The sequence below is a fragment of the Adiantum capillus-veneris genome, chromosome 14 (genome assembly GCF_014529385.1).
Source record: "Adiantum capillus-veneris isolate H3 chromosome 14, ASM1452938v2, whole genome shotgun sequence".
Classification (NCBI taxonomy): domain Eukaryota; kingdom Viridiplantae; phylum Streptophyta; class Polypodiopsida; order Polypodiales; family Pteridaceae; genus Adiantum; species Adiantum capillus-veneris.
This window is the reverse complement of record NC_140944.1, coordinates 130,779,861-130,799,691: the sequence shown is the minus strand read 5'-3', so window position 1 is coordinate 130,799,691 and position 19,831 is coordinate 130,779,861. Positions and strand designations below refer to the sequence as shown.

Genomic DNA, 19,831 nt, shown 5'->3' with positions numbered 1-19,831 from the left:
AGGTCAATTAGCCCTAGTAAATAATGTTCAAGGAATTTAACAAAATAACCTTAAATTTTTGTAGTAGGGCAAAAAGACCACCAAAATTTAAACCAGTTCCAGTATACCAGTACATAAATAGCACCAGTCCAAATATTAAAGAGCACAAACCATACTAGTACCAATACTAGTGTAATACCAATATGCAAGTAGTATCAGTACAAGTATTACAAGTAGCACTTGTATCAGTCTAGTATAATACTATACACAATCAGTACCGATTCCAGTACCAGTATATCACATAAGTAGAAACACTCCTAGTCGTGTATAATACCATACCAATACCAATACAATATAGTACCAGTTCATAATGTCCATACACTCCTTACCCTATCTTAGCCGGGTAAGGGGTCAACCTATTTTTTCACCAGTTCGAGTATCACCAATACCGGACTAGTGTAGTAACAGTCCACAAGTAGGACCAGTACCAATACACAAGTAGCACTAGTCCAATATATTATAGTATACATACATTACTAGAACCAGTATAAGAAGCACCAGTACCAGTCCAGTATAGAACCTCACCAGTTACAGTACTAATACATCACACTAGTAGAAGTTGTACTAGTTCAGTACAATCCAATTCCAGTGTCAGTACAGTATATACACACATAGCATCAGCACCGATACATATGTAACACTAGTATCAGTCTAGTATTATATATTACCAGTATCAGGACCAATCCACAAGTAGCATCAGTACCATACCTGGCTCCAGTATTAGTAGCACCAATGTCAATATAGATAAATTAACACACTATCCTTAGCAAAGTGTGTGTGTGTGTGTGTGTGTGCATGCGTGCGTGCGTGTTAAAGTTTAGTGCAATACAATACCAGTACAAGTTTTACTAGTAGCACCAGTACCTGTCCAGTATAATACTATACCCAAACAGCACTAGTTACTATAAGACACCAAGGACTACCTAGGGCAAGGACATCTACACACTATCCTCATACTATCCTAGTCAGGCAACAGGTCCACCCATTTTTTTACACCAGCACCAATATCCCCAGTACCCAAGTAGCATCAGTATCAGTTCAGTATAAACCAGTACCAATACCAGTATCAGTTCAGTACTAATACAGAAGTGGCACTAGTACGAGTACACAAAATAGCACCGGTCTAGTCTTTTATAGTAGACAAACAGTCTAAGTACCATAACCTGTTCATTACTAGCACATAATTAGCACCAGTACCAGTCTCATAAGTAGCCGTAGTATCAGTTCAGTATACTATTGTACACAAACAGTCCAGTCCTAGGACCAATATATCACACAAGCCTGGCAGCAGTATCAGTTCATTACAATAAAGTATTAGTACATGTACCAGTACTAATTGTGTATATTACAGTACCACTACCATTACCAGTTCAACACTAGTACAGCAGTGTCTATAGTACCTGTACCCAAGTAGCTTTAGTCTAGTATATTATAGTACACAAACGTATTGTACCAGTACTAATTCAGTGCCAATACACAATTAGCAAAACATCATTAATGACTGATCCCAAAAACCAATTAGTCGAAGTAGAAAGTGTACAAACAAGGGATGCGCCACAATTACCATGTCCACAATGTCATTCGCAACCACATACTCCTATATGAGCAGCTTTTACCAAAATTATTATAATTCACAATCCATTCTGACTTTATAATTCACAACCCATTCTGACCATAACAATATTTTGCCACCGTCATCATAACCATCCAGACATTCAATGCATTTAATGAGTTTCCTAGAACCAAAGACGCAATAGTTGAGTAATAATACTGTACCAGTACACTGTTAGCACCAGTACCATGCTCACAAGAAGCCCCATACTAGTAAAATTCGTAAAAAGTATCAGTCCCCTGACCAGTATACCACACAACACTATCAGTTCAACGCAGTAAAGTATAATAAAGTACCAATATTAATACAGAATAGCACCAGGACACAAGTAAACCCAGTATCAGTACATAAGTAGCATCGGTTCATAAGTAGTATCATTTTAGTGCAATAAAGTACAACTACCAGTGTAGATCCATTTTGCTTCAGTAAAGTACCAGTACCTGTTTGGTGCAGTACTAGTACGTAAGTAACACCATTATCAGTACATAAGTAGTATCAGTGTCAATCTAATATAATCACTACTCGTACCAGTACTAGTACATAGGTATCATCAATACCAGTACCAGCTCTAGTACCAGTACACAAGTAGTACCAGTATCAGTATAGTGATTTTGACACTTTATCCTAGCAGTGTGTGTGTGTGTGTGTGTCTGTGTGAGTGTGCGCGTGCGCGTGCGTGCGTGCACCCACCCTTACCTAGGCACCATAACTAATGAGTCTAGTATGACCATTAGATATGGGGTAAAAGACTAAGTAACGCAACATCAAACTTGACCCCAGGCCATTCTTTTTTAGTCAAAGCCTCCATTATGGTGGAAATCAAAAGTCGTTTTTGGAAGCCTTTAGCTTGAAATTTTCTAATAAGTACCCCGATTTCTTCAAGGGTTGCAAATAGATTAGAGGAAGGGTAGATAATTAAGTGAAGAATACCTAGACAAGTATGTAAAGCCATTTTGAATGGTCTAGTGCTCTTTTTTAATACAAACTTAGCAGCAAAAAGCCTAAGGTGATCCCATTTCCAAAAAAATATAGTCGAAAAGTTACCAACAAAGAAATTTTCAATAATCAATTCAATGGACAGACAATTAGTACGCTTAGTGAAAGTAATACCATTGATTGTATCTTGTTCTAAAAAGGTGGGTTGAATTGCTAAGCAAGCAGGATAGATATCCAACACCTGATGGGAAAAGTTGGGATTATTAGTACTCAATATGTCATCCATAAATCTACAGGTGTGATTACATTTTATAAGCATAGAGTGTCCTTCTGCTTGGGAAGTTTGCCTAATAATCCATTTATATTCAAAATATAGTAAATAAAGGTTAAACATAGCGAGGGAACAAGAGGATTCCATAGGAATGCCACTTGTTTGACGAAAGCAGTTATTTCCCAGTACAACATAGGAGTGGTTCAGAACCCAATGAATGATTTTTTTAAGTTGACTACTATTCATGTGAAGAGGTGGGGCATTGCTCACTTTCTTCACCCATCTCGTTGTCTTAACAAAGGAGATGCCAGAGAATCCATCTCTTGCTTTATTAGAGAAGGCCGTGTCTATGAGACAAATTAACACATTTATAAGACCATATTCACCAACTACAGGAATATTTTCATAGCATTGGGTAATATATGTTGTATATACACTATAAATGGCAGATGGTAGGATTAAGATGACATCATATGAGTTGCCAACAATCCAGAAGGTTGAATGTCTACTTGTGAGAAGCGCCTTCTTTTAATAGTGTTGGAATTAGGGTTGCAGAGAAACACACACAGCTTGGAGAAGACGATGGAAGCTCATGGCACACAATAGAGAGTGTTTAACTTAGTGTGCAATGGAAAGATGGATAGCCCTAGAGTGATGGGCGTATATACAATGCACGGGGGAAAAAACCTCCTAAAGAGGGAAAAAATGCCCCGGCGGTCCTAGTGTGTTCACACACATCACTACCACATGTATATGGTAACAAATCCCCCCTGGAGTGATGCGGTGAACAAGAGCTGGCACATGAGTAAAGGGAAGTGCCATGCCCTGAGGACAGGATCAGTCCACAAAGGGGAGTAAGCCCAAAGCTTTGCGGAAACCTTCAAGCTTCTCACGAGACAATGCCTTTGTGAAAAGATCTGCAAGGTTGACTTGTGTTGGCACATAAGCCAAGCTGATCTCTCCTGCTGAGAGCCTCTCCCTAACATAGTGGTAATTCACCTCAATGTGCTTTGTGCGAGCATCAAAAACTGGGTTCCTCGCAACTGCCAATGCACTCTGACTGTAAGTGTAGATAGTGTTGGCAGTGTCCTGTCCAACACCCAAATCAGCCATAAGGCGTCTGAGCCATACACACTCAACCATAGCTGTGAAGACTGCCCTGTACTCAGCCTCACAACTCGAAGTGGTTACGGTAGGTTGCTTCTTGCTCAACCATGATATACATGAACTGCCAAGCATGAAACAAAAATCACTTGTGGACACTCTCGTGTCAAACAACCGGCCCAATCTGAGTCTGAAAAAGCATGTAAGTCTGGCGGCAATGATCCCCCCTTGGGATAAAACAAGCCAAGATGTAAAGTGCCACTAAGGTAGCGGAAAATCCTCTTGACAGCCTGCCAATGCTTCGACCCTGGGCTATGCATAAATTTGCTGACCTGTGAGACTGCAAATTGATTATCCGGCCTCGTGTTGCATACATAAATGAGGCAGCCAACAGCAGTTTGGTAATGAGTGACATCAGTAGGATCACCAGCATCATGTAGACTCAAGTTCAAACCTGTTTCCATGGGAGTGGCAATAGGTTTGCAATCCTCAAGTCCAAACCTACATAGCAATGTCTCTATGTAACTTTTCTGACACAAGGCAATACCACCATCACACTGCTTAAATTGTATACCCAAATAATGATGCAACAGCCCCAAATCTTTCATCTTGAAAGTAGCATTCAAATCAGCCTTAAATTCAACAATATGTCCCTCATTTGGTCCAGTGATCAGCAAATCATCAACATAAAGAACCACGATGAGAAATACATCACCCTCACACTTTACATACAATGTGCTTTCTGTTGGACTGTTACGAAAGCCTTGTTTGACCAAATGAGTGTCAGCTTTCTCATACCAAGCACGAGGAGATTGCTTCAACCCATACAAAGCCTTGTTACATTTGCACACTTTGTCCTCTTGTCCTTTTATGACAAAACCGCGAGGCTGCGTTACATAAACTTCCTCAAATATGTCACCATTCAAGAAAGCAGTAATAATGTCTGATTGATGTACATCCCAACCAAAATGAGCTGCCAATGCACATAGAAAACGCACAGTAGTCATACGACAAGTGGGAGCAAAAGTCTCTTCATAATCTATGCCTTTTTGCTCTGCATAACCCTTTGCAACAAGTCGAGACTTATGGCGATTGATCTCACCATCCGGCTTGCGTTTCAACTTGTAAACCCACTTCGTACCAATGGCCTTTTTTCCAGGAGGCAAATCACATAAAGTCCATGTGTCATTTTCTATAAGTGCATCATATTCTGATTGCATGGCAGCCATCCAATTTTCTGAATTCTGTGCTTCATCAAAAGACAGAGGCTCCTCAACATCATGTAAACTGGACACAGCCAAAGAATAACAATCTGATGCATAAGATGCATGAGAGCCTGAACGAGTACGACTAGACAAAGGTGCATCCAATTTACTATCATGCAAAGTGTGCACCAGCCATTTTGGCATACCTCTAGCCTACTCATTTTCAGCGCTTTCCTCATCAAGTACATCATGTACATCTGCATCAGTAATAGGCTGATCTAAAACATTTTCAGAAACCCCCATAGGCTGTACATTTGCCTCATTGGAACTTACATTCTTATTTCCACCACTGAAACGAGGCAACAAAGTGTCATAAATGTCCTGTGATCTTACATTACTGTCTCTAGTACATGACAGCAAGGGCTGAACAGAATCTTCCACAAACACTACATCCCGAGAAACCAGAATACGTTTTGTTTGCAGATGATACAACCTGTAACCTTTTCTTTCGGCACTATAACCAACAAAAATACATTTGACAGCCTTATCATCCAATTTTTTGCGTTGCACTTGTGGCACAAAAGCATATGCCAAACAACCAAAAACACGCATGTGCTCAATAGAAGGCTTTCTATCATGCCATGCTTCATATGGAGTAATAGACTGCAAAGCTTTCGTAGGACACCTGTTAAGTACATAAGTGGCACACATGATGGCCACAAGCCAAAAAGAATGCGGCAAAGCTTGACTTTTGACCATACATTGTGCCATTTCCGTCAGTGACCTGTTTTTCCTCTCTGCAACACCATTTTTCTGAGGTGTATAAGGCACTGTACATTGGTGTTTTATCCCACGACTAGCCAGAAATGCATTAAATCCATGAGACATATACTCCCCCCCTCGATCGGAACGGAGGGTGCCCATAGAACATTTCGAGACATTTTCAGCCATAGCCAGAAATAGTTTGAAGCACATAAAAACTTCGGACTTTGCTTTAAGCGGCAATACCCATGCATGCCTGGAGTAATCTTCAATGAAAGTCACAAAGTACAGGTAATTGCCCAAGGACGGAGTTTGCATGGGCCCACAAACATCACTATGCACAAGCTGCAACCTACATGTGGCCCGAACTGAACCATCCTTTGGAAATTTAGAACGCTGCATCTTACCCAAAATACAGTCTTCACAAACATGTTTGACAGGTGCTTCAAGAGGCGGAAAAGAAGAAACCATATCAGATTTCTGCAAACGCAGCAAACTGGCAAAATTCAGATGACCAAAACGTGCATGCCAGATTTTTGCATCTAAAATAGCCCTTGAATCTGCAACAACATTTGCAAAATTTTGTCCACACTTGTCATACAAAGTGAGCTTATACAACCCACGGCACAAAAGACCAGATGCAACAATTTCATCACCAAAATTGAGATCATGAACAGTACATCTCTCATCCACAAATTTGACTACAAGTCCAAGTCTAGCAAGTGCGGATACAGACAAGAGATTGTTCTTGATCCCAGGTACATAAAGTGCATCAACAAGTGTGAAGGAACTGCCATTAGCAGCAGTGAGCACAATCTTTCCAACTCCCTGTACTGGATAAGAGGCATTGTTGGCACAAGTGACTGAATTCCCATGAGGGACTGACTCAAGAGAGGTAAACAATTCACGATGTGAGGTAATGTGCTTTGTAGCACCACTGTCGAAATACCACACATGTGAATCTGTAGCAACTGACAAGCATGCATCATGGACAGCAGGATTGTAAGTGCACTCTGCGCTAAAAGCCCATTCTGCATCAACATCAGCAACACAGTCTCCTTTCATAGAAGGCTCAACAATGGCTGCATTTGTAGTGGAACCAGCATTTGCAGTGGAACCACCCTCTTTCTTCTTAGACTCTTTGGCCTTCAACTTAGGACACGACTTGATCAAGTGATCATTGGCTTTACAATAATGGCAACACATCTTATTTTTGCCCTTATCACCAGAATTTCCAGACGAATTTCTGCCACCAGAAGCATTAGGAACATAATTTTGCCACTCGCAGCAGAACCATTAGAAGTGGCTGCATTGCTGTTACCACCCTTTCTTTGAGAAGCAATAAAAGCCTGTTCAACTACACGCTGTCTAGTCCTGTTTTTTCTGGAGAGTGACTCTTGCAACAACAATGTGCATAATGCATCAAACTTGACAACTTCTGGATTTCCTTGGGTCATAAGTCTCCAAGTACTAGCAAAAGTCTGGTAAGAATCTGGTAAGCATCAAGAATTGTCTGCACAAGGGAACTGTCTGAAATAACTCCACCTGCATAAATAAGTTTCTCATTGATATCCTTGACACTAGCAAGGAAAGTGTCCATATCATCTTCCTCATGCATAATCTTCGACTCCAGCTCTTTACGCAGCAAAGCAATTTTAGCCTCATTGTGGCTTGCATAAAGACCTACTAGAATATCCCAAGCCTGTTTTGCAGATTTTGCTGAACTAATGTGAGGAACAATGGTGCGCTTCACAGACAACGCAATCAATGCATGAGCCTGCGCATCCTTAACATCCCAACGAGCTTGTTCTGTCGTAGGCAAAACAACTCTAACAGCTGCAATCCTTGCAGCAAGACCTGCAACATCCACAACATCGCCTACATCCTACTAACCAGGACGTACATCAATGCCCTGCACAATGTTCCATACACCCTTTGACACAAGAACATGTTGCATCATATAAGCCCACATAGGTTAGTTGTCCCCATCCAACCTGTCCTCAGCAGCAAACATCTTGAACATATCTGTGTTGTTGTTGTCAGCCATGGTAAATGTTGCACTTGATGTGAAAACTGCCCGAAAATAGGAGAAACGGAGCGGGAACAACCTGTGCTATATAGCACAAACCGTAGAAGACTATAAGGCACCTGTTATGCAGAAAACAGCTCTGATAGAAATTCTTCACAAAATGACGAAATAGCCTGTGCAGTACTGCCTGTAGTGGAAACGGAGGCCGAAATGAGCCCAAATCAAAATTCTGAGCAAACCAAGCTGTGCAAGCTTGCCCCAAATTTTTGTCGACCTGCGAACGCTCGCCAAAGCTCACTGAAATAGAAGAAAGTGAGCAAGCGTGTGCTGGAGCAGCAGGCGACTAAGAGGACGTGACCTGCTCTGATACCAATTGTTGGAATTAGGGTTGCAGAGAAACACACACAGCTTGGAGAAGATGAAGGAAGCTCAAGGCACACAATAGAGAGTGTTTAACTTAGTGTGCAATGGAAAGATGGATAGCCCTAGAGTGATGGGTGTATATACAATGCACGGGGGAAAAAACCTCCTACAGAGGGAAAAAATGCCCCGACAGTCCTAGTGTGTTCACACACATCACTACCACATGTATATGGTAACAAATAGCGCATATATTTTTGAGTTTTTCACTAATCAAATTAAGTCCTACCATGACACTTTTCGTAATCTTGGAAAAAAGGCAATTGGAGGCATCTAACATCCATTGAAATTTGCCTTTATGACTTTTAAATGTTGGAAACAAAATGGGAAGCTTGGTAGTTTCTTCCTGAAATCCTATCTCAGGCATACTTTTACATGTTTTTTTGGATAATAATATCTAGGTCTTTTGTAATGTACCATAACTCATTTCCTCTGAGTCGGTTTCCAGCTGTTTAAAAGGCAAGATTTTTGCAGATGACATTTGTTGTGTTCGATGCTTTATCTAGACCCACAATGAACCATTTTGACTTAATCTTGCGAAAGGCTGAGGAAAGTTCAGCAGTGAGCCACGTCGACTCAGTGAGTATCCACTCATGTGGGAGTTGTGAGACTAGACTGGAAAAGACTTCCACCAGCGTTTTTTTCCATTCTTGTCGAATTTCTAACTCCAATTGGAGTTTACTGACCAAGTCAGCCAAACATTCAGAAAGTGCTTTTAGAGAAATATGAGGATTAAGTGGGTGAGGAGGTATGTGATTGAGGACTTTAAACAGGAGGCTTCTCACATAGCTATTCTCAATAATAGAAAGATTCGTAGTACAAACATGCCTTCCAACATTGCCAATTTCCACTATAAACTCATTCCACAAGTAACAGTCACATGACAAGGGTTTTCCTTTCCTAAGAAACTCATTAGAGTATACCACTTGTCGTATGGAACCTATAAATCTCCACCCAATTCTCACTTGGCTGAGTAGATCCAAATTACTAAATGTAGTGAGAAAGAATTGGTTAACTATAAAATGAGGTGAAAAGAATTTTAAAATTTTGTTTGCAAAGACACAATGAACAAACCTCCATGCCCACTTTCCTCTTGAGAGATGAGAAGCATTCTGCCAACCTCATTACATAGTACCTGCATTCACAAATCTAATAAGTGTTTGACAGGATATCCTCTTCCTCTCCCTCTAATCAAGCTTCTCGCTTTCCCTATCCCTCCATATGACTCAGCAGAAGAAGATGCTAGAGTGAAAAAGGATGTGTACGAGGAAGTGGGTGATAAAAGAGAGTTGTGTCTTTTAAGAGTAGATGAATCCTCAGCATTTGTGTTAGGTTTTAGCAATCCTAGGAGAGTTTTAATACCAATATAGTTTCCATAAGTAGTCAAAAGAAGCCCAGGTTTTTCTGCAACTAGTTCATTGAGAAGAGAGAGCATAAGGGAATGGAATTGAATAAACGCCATTTGATCTAGCCCAAGTTCTTTGGCCTATCCTCCAAGCCAACTCCAGAACAGGGAGAGGAAGTGAGCTGAAGGAGTGTCAGGGAACATGAGATCCAAGTTGTTGAGGGCATACCATATAGCATGATCAAACCAAATAATGCTTGATTCACATGAAGCCTTAGAGTCAAGAAACGGACAAGCACATTTGACATAAGGCTTGACTCAGTGTAGTACTAAGTGTTACTTTTGGAGAACTCCATCAATCCCATTGTATGTACATATAAACCAGTATTTGAGCCACATTTCTTTGAATCAAGAAACCGCATAGTATAGGGATCTTTAATAAGGTCACCTTTATCAAGAGATTGGACACCTTTTTAACACTTTGAGTCATGCTTCTTCTATTGAAGTAGCCGGAAGGTTGGCTAGAAAAACCCAGGTCTCGATAGATATGGGAGCTAAAAACCCTTTGTTGGGCAGGGCCCAAAGGCGATGGTCCACACCAAGAGACTCGATTTCAACTTGTTTAGAAGGCAAGAATGGAAAAACTCGGGAGACTTTAGATACCATTTCCATTAGAGAGGTTTCATTAGGAGAGCACATCTCTTTTTGACAAGCTTTGACAGCATCTAGGGCCAAGGGGTCCCTGCAAAATAAACTGTTCGATACAATTTGAACCGGAATAGATGGAGCCGAAACAAACCCAGGTGAAAGACCACATAATTTGCGTAAGTAATTGGTCAATCAACACCTTCAGAAGAGAATTTAGCTAACTCTTCTTTATGAGCAAGTGTCATGCAAGGGATGTTCCCTATGAATTTGGAGAGATCTGCAGCCCCTTCCTTAGAGTTATTGACAGGCTGTGTGAGGGTATGGACACACTTATCAAACGACATGGTTTGAACCAAGGAATTGGCTAGATCAATAGAAGCTCCTGCTATTAGTTCTGATGCCAAAGGATCATGAATGCATTTGAGTACTTAAAGTGATTCTTTAGAAAGAGGTTCAATAGGAATGTCTAACCCTTGAGATAGTGCTCAACTCTGCATTGTCAAAAAAACTTGTGTTAATAATTGACATAAAATACTAATATTAAGAGCTGGTAGCTTCTTCAAACTTCAACCGACCAGGAGACCCTATAAGGGTCACGTGAAGAAAACCCCATCCCATAGGCATCAGTCATAGGAACAACTTACCAAGGACGAACACTCAGGGATATAATATAGTAACTAGGTCTTTGAATAGTGTCTCTACTACCCTTGGTGCTAGGGGGGGGGGGGGGGGGGGGTGTGTGTGTGTGTGTGTGTGTTCAAATAACAATATAACATAAACACCAAAGGATTCTTTCAAATTCAAAAGACACTAGAAACTACATCAGTGAAAAGGTGGTATAATTCCCATTCATGGTACAGAACGGACTTTATACATAAGTATAATAGAGTAAGAGCTTGAACATGTATTAATCCACCATCTTCACTCCAAGGAGCTTTGAAAACCATAGTTGAGAAGGTAACCCTCACCTGCACCCATGGAAACAACAGAGCTTTTAGTTAGTATTGGCACCGTATGCAGGTGATGCATGCGTATCCCACATGTTATAGATGTCACCCAACTAAAAATGTTTTCAAAGATAATTAATAAGAAATGTGAAGTTACTCATATAATCAGTGATGCTTTCCTTTACAAGGAACACCACGGTCCATAACTATGATCCAAAACACCGATGTCCAGGTCGTCGGGAGAGACTCCATGGTCCATAACTTTGATCCAATAAACAACCATTTACAGCTTTATGAGGAGCCCATTTACAAGCATATTTACCATAATCCACAACCTTTCATAACCATTATCTTACCATACTCGGCCACAATCAGTCATAGCCCTATTCACAACATCAATAACCATATTCGTCCAAGTTGAGCACTTTTACAAAGGATCAATATACTACCGCTACGTCTGCATAGATCATATCTGAGCAAGAATGGTAAACTTTAACATTGGTTATTAGACTGATGTGTGCTTGCGGGGTTGGTAACGAGTTTATAAACTTTAACATTGGTTATTAGACTGATCATATATGGCTAAGAGATCAGATGTTAAAGTTCTAAATCCATAACATTAGATCACTATAGAATGATATAGAGTGGTAATGGTAAGCTCGATAACCAACTCAAAGGCACAGCATCAGTATCATACTAGCCATGCTAGTCATAACAAAGTATACCAGGTCCTATGTTAAACCCTCAGTCAATCCTATCATATAGGGCCATTTGCAAGAGCTTTTGTCATTATATTTTAGCAAAAAACATTAACTTCGGGAAACATTTATCTTGTGTTTGTAAGAGGATACCACCATTTAAAGTAATCTTAAACTATGCAAATGAAAAAGCCCATAGCTATTTATTGTCCATACTCATTAACCTCAAACGGAATCTCACAGCGCAAACAGAAGGATGCTCATATATATGCCAATGATAAGTTATTAAAAAACTAAAAGCCTTTCCTCAACCCGTAAGGTGCAAAAAAACCTCCCCGTAGTAAGTGATATAGTGGAAGTTGCCATTCATGTATAATATGGCATATGCATGCCGACTATAACAACAAGTGAACCATATCACAACCAAATAGTTCGGACAAAAGTACATATCAATGCCATAGGTCACCTGAGATTGAGACAGAGTAGCCAGCTCCACAATACCCTGCTTATCTTTGCCTTTTTCCATAGATCCAACAGATTTAACACAACACCACTTGCAGGTAACACCCTCCCAATCCCAATGCACAGATAACAACTCTCAAAGGCACACATACACACCACATAAGCATACAGTACCAATACTAAGTGAGCATGGCGGCTCACCTTTATAGTGTTTGGAGCAAGTGGCCACATTCCTCCAGCACAGTATGGTGGGCCCATCATCAAGGAATACGACGAATATAGCAGTGCCGTCTAGTACTGAGACAGGGGAAGAGAGAGAGAGAGAGAGAGAGAGAGAGAGGAGAAAAAAAAGAAGAAAGAAAGAGAAAGGGTGTCATAATAATCAATATCTAATTCTCCTAAATGATTTTCTCATGTTAAACTGATCATTTAGTATGGGGAAGTACCAGGGGAGAAAAAGCTAGAATATTGGTTAAGCTAGCAGACCGGCCATGTTGAGATGTCGAGCTCTACACCTTGAGCTGGCATCCACTACGGGTCTTGGCCGCTTACGGCATTTACTCACTGGCGCGTTAGGTGACCGACACGGAGGATCTCTGCCGGTGATTCTACAGCTGGACTACACTTATAGTGCCAGCCTAGTACGCTTCTAGCGAGTTCACACTTAGTGACCGCATGTACATATGTGCTACTTTTCAGCTTTAGCACTTAGTCATTTTGTACTCTCTTTTCTGTGAAGAAGAAGAAGAAGCTTTCCATCTCTGTGTGCTTTGTGCTTGTCTTGTGTAGCTCTCTTGCATCCTCATTCTTTACATGGTATCAGAGCCTGGTGCAGGCAAGAGAGGCTAAGAGAGCAAGAGCATCACAATCCCTTCGTTCGCAATCCACGACCAGATGCCGAAGTTTTAGGGGTTTTTCGCACAAGTTTCTGAACAGGTCTCCAAAGTGCAGTATATAGAGATTTACTGTACAAGTACAGTGGTTGTATATACGTTTGATTGTGGACACTCGTTGAGTGTAGAAAGCGTTACAAGTACCACGATAGCAGGTTCAGCAGATTTGCAGTTTTTTGCAGATTGCAGCTATTTTGTCTTAGTGCTTCAAGATGTCTGACAGTTTCAGTCAGATTGTTACTGAGAAGCTTGAGAAAAATAACTACCCTGCATGGAAGTTCAGAATAACAAATTTCCTAAAAGGAAAAGGTTATTGGGAGTATGTAGAAGGAGACAATGAAAAGGAACCAGAGATTCCCAAGGCAAATGCTACAGCAGAACAAAGGAAAGCTTTGAGGGAGTGGCAACAAGGCCAGAGCAAAGTGATGTATTGGCTGTCTATGAGCATCACAGATGGCATGATGGGCTATCTACAGGATGCTGAAACCCCCGCCATTGCATGGAGAAACTTAGGCAGAGTGTTCGAGGTGAACACCAAGGCTAGGAAGCTTCAACTAAAGTCGGAGCTAAATCAGGTTAAGAGGAACAACCTCTCAATCAATGATTATGCCTTGAAGATCAAGAGTATCATTGAGGCTCTTGGATCTATTAAAGTCTCAGTGGAAGACGATGACATTGTCCGTGCATGCTTGGATGGTCTAGGAGATGAGTATGTACATTTTAGGTCTTCCATGAATACAAGAGACGACATCCCCGTGTTCCAGGATTTGATTTCTATGCTTATTCTTGAGGAGAAGAACCTTGACACATCTTCTTCTCATGGCAGAAATAATTCTGAACAGGCCTTCTATTCTAACTCCAACAGAGGTAGAGGTAGAGGTCGTGGTCGAGGCCCAAGGGGTTGCAGGGGCCAATTTCTGGAAGGTCAATCAAATCAAAACAATACAGGTGGCAGGGGAAACCAGTCTCAAGGCAGGGGGAGTCAAAGAGGTCGTGGTGTAGGATCAAGCAGGCAGCAACATACTCCAGATAGCAGAGAATGTTGGACTTGTGGTGAAAGAGGTCACATGTCACGTGACTGTCCAAAGGGAAAAGCAAGTGGAAAGAGAGAACATGGCAACTATGCATCTACTAGCAGAGATGCGGATGACAGCAAAAATGAGCGCATGTTTGTTATGCAGCATGTAATGAATACAATGACTGCAGAGAATTCCACCCAAGATGATGTTTGGTATGTGGATTCAGGTGCCTCTAATCACATTACGTCTCGTGGAGAGTGGTTTAGAGATATGCGCAAACCAGATGTGTCAAGCTATGTGCAGACAGGAGATGACACAGCTCACCCCATTGCTCATGTAGGGGACATACCTCTAAATACAAAGAGTGGCAAATCAAAGTACTTAGCAGATGTACTTCATGTCCCAAACATTACAAAGAATCTTGTTTCTGTTGGACGAATGGTTGAGCAGGGTTTGCAGGTTCGCTTCAATCCAAATGGCTGTTATGTAGAAGATTTCCAGAATGGTTGTAAGCTGATCACAGAGGGCAAATGTGAGGGCAGAATGTTTACGCTGAATGTAGACATGCCTGAGGTAAAAGCTGCATTATTTGCACAGGGCACAGGTGTTGTGGCTGATATTGACATTTGGCACAAACGCATTGGCCACGTCAATGAGCAGAGCTTGCGCAGCATGCAATCAAAACAGATTGTAAAAGGTTTGCCCAAATTCAAGGTGGATGGTATGCATAAAGTGTGTGCAGCATGCCAGTTTGGAAAACAGTCAAAGGGCTCATTTCCACATGAGCGCAATGTATGTAAAAAGCCACTTGAGGTGGTTCACACAGATGTTTGGGGTCCAACCAATACTGCAAGTATACATGGTTGCAGGTATTATGTCTCTTTCATTGATGACCATACAAGGAAAGTATGGGTCTACTTCATGCGTAACAAAAGTGAAGTGTTTGGTCACTTTCGAGACTTCAAAGTCATGATTGAGAAGGAGACAGATATGCAAATCAAGACATTGAGGTCAGATGGAGGGCGAGAGTACTTCTCCAATGATTTTTCAGATTTTCTGCGAATGCATGGTATACGCAAGCAGTTTACATGCAGATATACTCCACAACAGAATGGGGTCGCAGAAAGGAAAAACAGGCACATTGCAGAGGTTGCACGTGCATTGATGAATGAGAAGAATATGCCTCATCATTTCTGGGCTGAAGCCATAAATACAGCTGTGTACATTATGAACAGAACACCTACAGCTGCGGTGCATGATGTAACACCTGAGGAAAAGTTTACAGGTACAAAGCCTGATTTGGCACACTTGAAAGTGTTTGGCTGCATAGCTTACGTGCATGTACCAGATGAGTTGCGTAGGAAATTGGATCCTAAAGCAGAGAAATGTATTCTTGTGGGATATTCCCTTGAACAAAAGGGGTACAGGTGCTACAATCCTACTACACGAGAATTACGAGTGAGCAGAGATGTAGTCTTTGATGAGATGAGCAGCTGGTACAGTAATGCACATGGCACTATTGGGGCTGATGTAAAAGATGATGTGGTTGTACAAAATGTGAGGCCACAGTCACAGGTTTTGAGTGGACCACAAGAGTCCTCTTCTCGTGGCTCTGTTGAGAAACCATGGAATGGTAGACTACGTACGCAGGTTACTCCACCAACAGGTACAGGGAATGTATCACGAAAAGGAAAGGAAAAGGTTGATGAACCTCCCTTTATGGTTGATGCATCATCAGGTTTTTCACATGTAGACATGGATTCAGATGGTTCTGAACAAAGTCTTGATGAGGAATTTGGAATTCCGGCTGTCAGGACACCTGGTGTAAGGAAAGTACAAGAAGATGCTAGAGGGCAAAGGAGTGACCCAGGACCGCGCAGATCTAGTAGAGTCAGAAATCCAGTTCAGAAATTGACTTATGATGGGTATCTAGCGCATCACCAAGCCTACATGGCTAAGGTGATACAGGATGTGGAGCCCACATGTTTTGAGGATGCAGTTGGAAATGTGCATTGGGATCATGCAATGAATGAAGAGATGGCTGCATTGGAAGCAAACAACACATGGGAGTTGGTGCCATTGCCAAGTGGCAAGAAAGCTATTGGCTGTAAATGGGTGTATAAAACTAAGCATAAGGCTGATGGTAACATTGAGCGTCACAAGGCAAGGCTGGTCGCAAAGGGTTATGCACAGACGTATGGCATAGACTATGAGGAGACCTTTGCTCCAGTGGCAAAGATGACGACTGTGAGAGCTGTCATAGCAGTGGCTGCATCTAGAGGATGGATTATGCATCAAATGGATGTAAAGAATGCCTTCTTGAATGGTGAGTTGCAAGAGGAAGTGTATATGGATCATCCACCTGGTTATGTCGATCCAGGTTACCCAGATTATGTATGCAGACTTCTCAAATCTTTGTATGGTTTGAAGCAGGGCTCTAGAGCATGGTATGACAGGATTGCCAAGTATCTTGTCAGTATTGGTTTTAGGAGAGCTCATGCTGATCATTCACTCTATGTACGTGAGAGTGATGTGGGGATTGTGGTCATTACCATATATGTAGATGACCTTATTATTGTGGGTGACAATGCTATGGAGATTGACCATGTGAAGGGTCTTCTCAAACAGGAGTTTGAAATGAAAGATTTGGGCGAGTTGCGCTACTTTCTTGGCATTGAGGTGATCAGGACTCCAGAGGGTGTATGGCTGTCACATAGACAATATGCTTTGGACATGTTGTCAAAGTATGGTATGGCTGATTGTAAGCCGATTTCTATTCCCTTGGATGTGAATGCAAAGCTGAGTGCAGAGAAGGGTGATGTTGTTGAGGATGTCAATATGTACAGGAAGATGGTGGGTAGTCTAATCTACTTGACTATCACAAGGCCAGACTTGAGCTACACAGTAGGCTTGGAGAGTCAGTTCATGCAGCTTCCGAGGAAGCCACATTTGGATGGAGTACGACGCACACTTAGGTATGTGCAAGGGACTCTTGACTACGCATTGTTCTATGCAGCAGATGCACCATTAGCATTGTATGGGTATACAGATGCAGATTGGGCAGGTAGCATTGTTGATAGGAGATCTACGAGTGGCTTCATGTTCTCTTTTGGGAGTGCTGCTGTTACTTGGAGCAGCAAAAAGCAGCCTACGGTTGCTTTATCGAGCACAGAGGCCGAGTACAGAGGTGCAGCAGTTGCGGCGTGCGAGGTAGCTTGGCTACGCACATTACTTGAGGACTTGGGAGTGCAGGTGGACCAGCAGATTGTCATTCATTGTGACAACCTCAGCAGCATGCAGTTGGCTAGGAACCCAGTGTTCCATGCTAGGACCAAACACATAGAGGTCCATTACCACTACGTTCGAGAATGAGTGTTGGCGGGCGACATCGACTTGGTCTACGTCAGCACAGAGGAGCAGATAGCGGATATCTTTACCAAGGCCCTCGGAGCTGAGAAGCTTCGACGTTTCCGGACTATGCTTGGACTCTGCGACATGCAGAGCTCGAGGGGGAGTGTTGAGATGTCGAGCTCTACACCTTGAGCTGGCATCCACTACGGGTCTTGGCCGCTTACGGCATTTACTCACTGGCGCGTTAGGTGACCGACACGGAGGATCTCTGCCAGTGATTCTACAGCTGGACTACACTTATAGTGCCAGCCTAGTACGCTTCTAGCGAGTTCACACTTAGTGACCGCATGTACATATGTGCTACTTTTCAGCTTTAGCACTTAGTCATTTTGTACTCTCTTTTCTGTGAAGAAGAAGAAGAAGCTTTCCATCTCTGTGTGCTTTGTGCTTGTCTTGTGTAGCTCTCTTGCATCCTCATTCTTTACAGGCCACAGTAGGGATCCAAAGGAGGGAAAATAGGGATCCAAAGGGGGGGCCATCTGGAAAAGAGCCATGTGCAACAATGGGCTAAAAAGACCCTAAGGTTCAGCCCATTAAGACTTCCAAAATGCTAAGGTTCCAAAATTCAAAGGTTGTGTCCAAAGGTCAACCTTAAGGGAATTGGATGCTTTGTGTGTGTACAAAAAAGTCTTTGCAATCCCTACTTGGGAGGGGGCGAGCCTTGCATGTAGGGGATGAGAGAAAAAGCCACACACACACACACACACACACACACACACACAAGCTCCCTTTACACAAAGGGAATGAGGGACACATGTCAGCTCCCTAGGCCAGATGCCCACAAGGTGTACCCAATTCCTATTGGATGGCCTTGGAGGTGGACCAATGAGAATTAGGCTAGAGTAAATCTAGTTTAATTAATTTAAAAACACTTAATTAAAAAACCAATGAGAATTAAGTCCTCTAGAAGACTATTGGACAGTCTCTCAAGGGGTCCAATGAGCATTCAGCAACCCAATGGCTTGCCTGATTCCTATTGGCCAGGAGGCAAAGGGGTCCAATGAGAGTTTAGTTGAATTATTAAATTACCTAAAGCTCTCACAAAAGGGGAAAGGGGGACACACATGTCAGAAGGCTATCACTTATGCTGCTTAATAGTCATTGGCTTGACCTGGGGAGGTCCAATGAGGGTAGAGCAAGAGCAAATAGCAAGAGGGCTCGCCCAAGAGAGAGAGGGGGCTGATTTTTGCAAGGCATTATCACACACACACCCACACAATCTCATGTGTGAAGAAAAGAAGACTGTCTCTTCCCAAGCTTTAATGGAGAGCTCATCACCTACTCCAAGCTTGTGAGATAGAAGCCTACATCGACACACTCTTGGCATGTGGATGCAAATCCAACCAAGAGTCAAGCTTCAATGCATGCTCATCTCCTCTACCATGCTAATTACTAAGCTAAGCTATGCTAATATGAGTGATTATGTGAGGAGATGTACATCTTTCTCGTAAGATACTCCTTCTTCCTCTCAATCTACTCTCATACCCTGCTAGCTCTCACCATCTTCGAGGGTGTGTGAGGTCTTGGGTCTGAGACCGGGGATAATTAATGTTGTGTTTGCTAAGTGTTTTGCTTAGTGCATGAAGCTTTCATATTCATTGTCTCTCTTCGATTCAGGAAGAAGAAGAGAATCCATACGAAGGGCTCAAAAATTTACTTCTTGATGATGCATCTCCTTCCCAAAGGAGAACTCAAGTGCCTCCACCGAAGGAACGAGAAAGAAGTGAGTCTCCCGCCACCTTAGCGGAGATGGCTCCACGAAGACGGTGGGCTAAACGCTCTCCATCACCACCAAAGCGGAGAAGACCATCGCACTCTTCTCCACACCATAATTCAAAGAGGGATGATAAAAAGCAAGAGAAGAAAAAGGCAAGAAAGAGGACACCCTCTTCTCCATCTTCTTCATCCTCTTCCTCTTATGAAAGTGATGGTGAAGACGATGAAGATCAAGAAAAGAAAAAGGCAAGAAAGAGGTCACCCTCTTCTCCACCTTCTTCAAATTCTTCACCTTCTGAAGAAAGTGATGGTGC

At 42.1% G+C, this 19,831-nt stretch overlaps 1 protein-coding gene across 1 annotated transcript in view; it reads right to left on the bottom strand.

The window, feature by feature from the left end:
• Nucleotides 1–11,277: 11,277 nt before the first annotated feature.
• The window catches only part of LOC147443120 (uncharacterized), a 131,477-nt gene continuing 122,923 nt past the window's right edge, over nucleotides 11,278–19,831 (bottom strand). Inside the window, exon 6 of the mRNA XM_086529049.1 lies at nucleotides 11,278–11,339. Within this exon, the coding sequence (XP_086385175.1) occupies nucleotides 11,293–11,339 (47 nt within the window). The 3' untranslated portion in view covers nucleotides 11,278–11,292. The remainder of the gene's footprint in view (nucleotides 11,340–19,831) is intronic.